General features: G+C 44.1%; 1 protein-coding gene across 1 annotated transcript; it reads right to left on the bottom strand.

Annotated features, from left to right (window-relative positions):
• Nucleotides 1–5,763: 5,763 nt before the first annotated feature.
• LOC138288447 (olfactory receptor 5AP2-like) lies at nt 5,764–6,696 on the bottom strand. The gene has a single exon (XM_069230000.1). It carries the CDS (start codon nt 6,694–6,696, stop codon nt 5,764–5,766), a length of 933 nt encoding a protein of 310 aa, XP_069086101.1.
• Nucleotides 6,697–7,366: the final 670 nt, after the last annotated feature.

Below are 7,366 nucleotides of genomic sequence, written 5' to 3'. Positions count from 1 at the left end.
GCAGGGTTGTGGGCGGCAGTACATTGAGAGACCTCCTAGCGGGCCACTGTTGGCTCTTTGTGAGCATCAGAATGGAGTTACTGTGCATCCTCCATGTGTTTTGGTTGTGGCATTATTTCCAAGAGTAATCTCACCAGTAGTAAATAGTGCTCCCAAAGTTAAAATGTCCCCAAAAGAAATGCACCAAGACACACTCCGAAATGTTTGAATTGGCCACGCTGGCAAGAGAGCTATTGATGACATTCACCGTCCACCAGAAGCTAACTGAGTAGGTTCTCCTAATATTGCACAGCAATTTTGCCCACAAGGAGTTTTTGTGGCCCCTCAGGAGTTCCCATTGATCCTTTTAAAGCTTTCTTAGTTTCCCTAAGTTCTTGACATAACTGCAGGTTGCTTGGTGACTTCCTAAACACCCCCCAGAGCTGGTTAATTTACTTTTTTTATCAACTTGATGGAGTGATTCCTCTCCCAGACAGGTTGATGAGGGTCCGTGTGGTCAGTGTTCTTCCTTCAGGACAGAACTGGTTTGACATATCGACCAGAAAATGTTGTTCTAAAACTTTCCGAGTTGCTCAGGCCATCTTCGCAGATTCCAATGTTTGTTTGGTGCCATGGGCGATTTGTTGTAGGGAGGTGGCTGGGTATTTGATACGCTTGTTAATTGTATAGTATGAGGTTCCCTGATCAGCAGAAACCAAACGTTCTCCAGATGCAATTGACAGGGCTATCTCCTGGGGAAGATGGTCACTTTCTGATCACTTGCCATATCCAAAACAGATCAAAAACTGTATTGGAGGGAAGCTCAGCAGGGTGTAATGAATCAGAGATGTGCCTCTTTGGAAATGATATGAGAGCCCTGGTAGTATGTCTGATGAAATACTACCATTGAAATGAAGGCAGGGATGCTCTAAATTACCAAGCAGCAACAGGTGTCTTATATTTTTATGCCAGTACATTCATCCTTGTTGCGGTATAGGCCTGTATAAGCCAGAATTTCATTAATGGGGGGTAAGCCCATAAACCACATGCTGAAGTCTCCCAAGACTAGGAAGTCAGTGTCAGCTCTCTCTCTTTTTAACCTCCTGTCAATTTAGCTGCAAGCTTTGCCCTCACTATTTTGCATAGATGGATTTATACATTCACTATTATTATGGCTTTGGTAATGCCTTTAAGTGAGTTCAGAACCATTTCAGTAAATTGCAGGCCATCATCACTGCCTCCAACTTCTTTTCCTTCTATAGCATTAGCTGTTGATATATAGACTGTGAGCCCTCCTTGCAGTGCGCTTGCTTAAACAATCTGGTCACAGGAGTGAAGAAGTTGGTAAAGCCCTCCAGTGGCAGTGAAGTCTGCGACAGTGTCTCTTGTATTAGTACTTGCAAGTACTTGCAAGTAAAGAAGGCGATCCAGATCACTCAACCTAGTAACCAGTTCTTTGATATTCCAGGAGCACACTCTCAATATTTTATCTGTTTGTGGGGCTTTGCTTGCTTCATTGTAATATCCTGGTTATGTTTAAGGGATCCGATTGCAAGCCCTAGCCGGTTTTGGTGCTGGCCAGTGGGTTTGGCTTGAATGCTTCTGATAAGCCCTGGAGATTTACGTAGAACATTTTTCAGGACTAAGTAAGCTCTTGTTGACCAACTAGGTGTTGCCCTCTCAGGCTTGAGAGCTGCAAGTAAGTGTGAGTAGTCTGTGCTCCTAACAACTGAGATTGAATTCCCCCTGCTTCTGAAAGTATCTGCCTCATTTAATACCTTCTGACACAGCTAACTAGAGTCCCAAGTGTCTTAGGTGTTTTCGCTGTTTTCTGGGGCTAAGGTCAAGAAATTCAATCAGAACAATGTTCTTAATTGTGACTTTCTCAAGCGAAGCAATGGAGTGGATGAGTTTCAGGATGTTACTCCCGCTCAGAATATTAAAAGATCCCTTAGAGAAGTAGCCTGGGTGTAGTAGCATGCATGCACCTTTGTTGATGTGTATGGATTCCATCACAGGCTTGGTAACTGCTGTGGCTATTGTGGGTGCTGGATTTCCAAGAGGTCTAGTACATGCTCTGTCACAGATGTGTGTGGATTCCACACCCAGCCTGGTGACTAATATGGCCATTGAGGAAGTTGGGTTTCCAAGCTGACTCATGGGGAGAAGACTTGCAGCTCAGTCCTAGGCTTGAGATGTGTTTGACTCACTTCAGTGGAGTTCATATTTGTCTGGTGAGTTTGGGAGCACACTCTGTGCCCCATGTCCCGGAGTTAAGACTATTTCTTCTTTGGCATGTCTTTTGTAAAGCACTTTGTAGGGGGCCAGTTAAAATGCTGACAGAACCTTTGAGGGGGAGATCCGGTATAGTTTTGAAGAATTATTTGGTTTGGTTTCTGCAAGCAGATTGTCTAACTGCATAAGAGGAGCTACTCTGGGTCTTCCCCCACCTGCTTCAATTTCTCCTTTCGTCTTATTGATTACGTTTGCCCTGTGCGCTACTTCTGAGGCTAGCCTCAGCCTGTTACATGTTCACAGTGTTGGTTAAGGGGCAACTCCCTTCTCTGTACATTAACAATTGGATAGGTGGCTAGCAGACCTGCTGCAAGAGGTATTTGTTGCATCCCTTTCTTTTCTTAAGTCTATTGCCTTTGGGAATTGTCCCTGTCATGTACACCTCATAGTCAGTGCTCTGAACTTATGTGTGGTTTTGTATGTGTCATCCCAGGGTGCAAGTTGTATTGCTGGCCTGGGAAGCCTAGCATTGGGCTCCGGTGAAGCAATGTCATCTGGCTGTGTCTCCCCCACTTTTGCCCCAGATTCTTCAGGAGCATTAAAGTGCCTTGGTGCGTTATCCAGTTTAGCTCCTAAACTGCTAGGTGCCCTTTGTTTAACCATTTTACTGAGCTATTTCAGAAGCTGGGACTGAGGGTATGATTGCGACCTTGGCGGATGGGACTACTCTGTCCCAAATGTGACGGATATCCCACCAGGCGTATTAAAAATTCCATTATATCCTATTAAACCTGTAACACTGCCAATGGGATATCCATCACATTTGGGATGGAGTAATCTCTCCAAGGTCGTAATTAGGCCAATAGTCTCCAGGAGAGTCGCCAGTTTGTCCAGGACAGGCAAACAATTGCAGCCTTGCCCAGAACCCTGCATGTCAGCTTGTTCTTGTTGTATCACATTCTTCAGATTGGTGAGTTCCTCATCAATCCCTGATACCTACAGGGTATTTGAGAGGCTAAAATGTCCATCCAGTTTGTTTCCTTGATAGTTCATTGCCACTAAGAAGCTCTGAAATGTTCAGAAGAGAAGCGACCAGTGGCCTCTCCATGGTTCCTTCCTGTCTGCTGCAATAGGACTGGAGCTTGGTGGGGCATCATTGGTATATGAAGCTAGCTTATTTTACCAGTCCTTAGTGCTTAGGTATGAGAAATCGTTTGCCTGATCTGGCATGAGGTCAGTAGACAGTGCAGTGTCTTTTCTTCCTGATTCACAGGACGTGTTGCTTTTACTCTTTCAAGGCCCTTCCATTCAGGCAGTATCTCCCACTCAAATGTCATTCCTGGTCATGGAGTGGCCACCCCATGTAGGTTCCTTGCCACCCATAGGGACGCCTGTTTCATCAGACAGTTGCCACCTGCCTTCCTCCTCCTTCAGTCAATTTATTAGGTGAGCCAGGTCGTCCCCACCTAACAAAGAGCTAAGCAAAACCATGAAAATTTCCTTCTCCAACCCCTTTGAGCTCGTAGGCATAAGGCTGATCCTGAAAACTGGACCAGACTGACGCTCTTGAAGTATAGGCTAGGCCTTGTGAATTTGGTGTGGGCAGCCTCCTCACCTATGATGGTTTAGCGTGCAGTGTCCGGCATAACAGGAACCTTCAGGTTGGTGCCAAAAGCTGCTGTGACACTCCTCTCTTCAAGCCCTTTGGCTGGTAGTTCGGTATCTGACACCCTCCATTGTTGTGGCACCATCACAATAGGACTAAGCAGCGGGGGTGCTGGAATTGTTATTATTACTGCAATAAATTACAACTCCTGTGTCCTTTACATACTTGAACTTGGTTGTAATTTTCAGTTGTGATGGGTTTGGTTCCAGATTTGGCTGTGCTGATTCTGGCAAGACAGCCATTACAGGCTGCTGAGGAGCTACTGAGATTAGTGGTTAGATCTGACATGTGACTCCAGGTGCTTTTGGGGCTCTCTCTTCCATGCAATTCTGGGGCACCACCGGATCTGTTGTTAAACCAGAGTGCATGATGCAACTTGCCCAATGTGAGGATATACATCCTTGTAGCTGTGGTCCCTTCCTTTATAAGCTGGCCCTGCCTGGCACAATCTTGTACTTTCAGTCCTCATTAATATTTCAAATAAGCATACTTGTAGACTAATGTGATCCAGGTTGGCAAGTCTGTTGTACGAATCAATTATACAATTTAAGTGGGACTCCTGGAGTGCTTATCTCAGTTTTTGTGTGTCTCTGTTTTAACTAAAAGCTGTGTTTTGCCTTTGCCAGTTGGAGGACGATGTGGGGGGAGAGTAGAAGAGGGCTAACATTGAGGCAAGGAAAACGTTGGCGGTCAGGTGGGCACTGAAGCTGAAGCTCTGGGGGGAATTACGGTGCCTGGAATTGTGCAGAAGAAAACTCCACACACCTCTGCACCACAAGAGTGAGCCTGCTGCCTAATGCCTGCCCACATGCTGCCCACGTGCTGCTCCCAGAGGCTCACCTCACTCAGCGCTCTTGACTCTCAGCACAACGAGTTGTGTTGCAGGATGCCTCTCTCATCTCCTCTATTGAGTGTCATATCTCCCGACTTGCTATGTGTTGCTTACTTGCGGTACCGCTGTTGTTGTGGAGCATGGGCACCAAAGGTGTGACACAAAAGACCATCAAAGCCATGAGTTATGAAAGATCGAGGAGGGGGCTCGGCCCCCGGCAGACCTCCAGAGATCCCCAGATGCTCTTGTCGCAGCTCTGCCCTCGCTGCTCACTCCTCTCCCTGCTGCCAGCTGTGCTAGCCACACTCCTAAAGTCCTGCGTCCGCCCCTAACGTCCTGCGCCATACAAAACCCTCCATTCAAGTAAAGATTGCAATCTGGGGAAGCAAATGCAAGGCTCCTGCTCTTCTGTTTTGTGAAGGCCACCTTCTCAGCATTTTCAGCCAATCAATAAGCAGTTACAAATTGCCACCTGCCTATTTAATATTCATTAGGGAGGTCATTTAGCAATCCCTTGTGAATGAACAATTTGCAGTGCACCTTTTTAGTACTTAAGTAACATCATCAATTACATTCTAATTTGAAAACCAGTTAGTGTGTAGTTTTCACATCCCTGATTTGGGATTGGGCCTAGTACAATGCACCCAGTCCTTTAGTTGCATTTAATGAAGAATAATACCAACATAACCTCCTGTGATTAATCCTCATACCCTTGTTCATTAATTGTATTATTTGCTGATGTGCGTGTATGGTGGAAGATCCAGTATCCCCTTTACAAATCTATGTTGGCTGTAAAGGTTCATTTAAATTTGTCATGGACAGTGCCATGAACTGGGTTGGGATGGGGACAGCTATATACAAACAAGATCCATTGTGGGCCCATAACTGATGAGCATTTTAATTCACACATTTGGCAATTTTTTACATTTTAGTATATTTTTTGTTCTGTCTGGACTCTGGACCATTCAAAATCACCCTTAAATCACAACTCAATACTATTGTTTCTTCTATATAAAACCATGAATATCTGCAGAAACATTTGAGATGTGTGTCAAAAAGACCTTCTGTGCCATACTTTTCTCAGGGCATCCTTGACTTCCTTGTTTCTCAGGCTGTAGATCAGAGGATTCAGCATGGGAATAATAATTGTGTAAAACACTGCTGCCACACGGTCCTGTTCCATGGAGTACTTTGAGCTGGGTCTGACGTACATAAATATAAGTGTGCCAAAAAACAAGGTGACACAGATAAAGTGGGAGGAGCATGTAGAAAACATCCTCGATCTTCCTTTTGAGGAACTAATTTTTATGATGGCATAAACAATGAAGGCATACGAAATCAGAATGAAGAGTAGTGATGCTACTATGAGGCTGCCTGCCACAAAAACCAACATGACTACATTAAGAGAGGTGTTAGAGCAGGACAGCTTTAAAAGCGGTGGAACATCACAGTAGAAATGTGTGATTTTGTTACAACCACAAAAATACAACTTGGCTGCACAAATAGTTTGAATCAAAGCATTAATGGAGGCTACTAGATAGGCTCCGACTGCTAGGTAAACACAAGCTGACTTGGTCATAATTGCAGCATAAAGTAATGGATTGCATATTGCCACATAACGGTCATAAGCCATTAGGGCCAAAAGAAACACCTCTGAACCACCCATGGTAGCAAAGAAAAACATCTGTGCTATACATCCAGAATGTGAAATTGTTTTCTTCTCTGACATAATATTTACCAACATATTGGGCGTGACAACAGAGGAGTAGCAAAGGTCAACAAATGACAGGTTACAGAGCAAGAAGTACATGGGAGTGTGAAGATGAGGCGATACTCTGATCAGGGTCATTATACCCATGTTTCCCACCAAGGTGATTATATAGATATTTAGGAACAATAGGAAAAGTGGGGCCTGCAGATGTGGGTCTTCCGAGAGACCAAGGAGAATGAATTCCGTCGTTGAGGTCCTGTTTCTTCCATTCATTGTTCTGTAATGTGCCTCAGGTTGGTAGAGCAATGGAGACTGACATGACAGAGCCGTACTCAGTGCTGGCACAGGGGATACATTTCAAGTACTGAAAAGAAACAGCAATGCATGAGAATTAATGATGCACTTATAGTGACAGCTCTGGTGTACAAACCTGCCAAGAGGCACAACATCTAGTCATGTTGATTGGAGCTTAGCATTCTGTTTCAGTACCTTCAAGAGCCAACTGGCCAGTAAAGGAAGATTCCAAATGAAATATTAGTCACAATATCTATTAGTTTGCATGAAGTATAAGCAATGCTAGGTCCTGATAACTGCTGTCAGCAGATTTGCATTTTTATGTTTTGAGCAATTGTTAAACTGTGTGATCCCATTGAGTTAAAGTTTAAGGATAAAAGGCATGCCTCCATGGCTGTCCTGTTTGTAGCAGTGCAGTGCTACTACGGATTAGAGCAAGGTAATTGTTTTAGTGACATTTTTACAGATACATAATCACAAAGTACATGATATGTTTAGACTAAACATGTTGAAATTAATGCACTTAATGTAATTGAAGAAATTGTTCTTTTCAGATTTGCAATATTTTTTGTTTGTTAATAAATTGATGTGACACATTTAGGTAAATACCTCAAGGAGCAATACATTGAAGTTTTAGCATGAACCAGTC

This window comes from Pleurodeles waltl, chromosome 4_1 (genome assembly GCF_031143425.1).
Source record: "Pleurodeles waltl isolate 20211129_DDA chromosome 4_1, aPleWal1.hap1.20221129, whole genome shotgun sequence".
Lineage (NCBI taxonomy): Eukaryota > Metazoa > Chordata > Amphibia > Caudata > Salamandridae > Pleurodeles > Pleurodeles waltl.
This window is presented reverse-complemented; position numbering and strand designations above follow the sequence as displayed.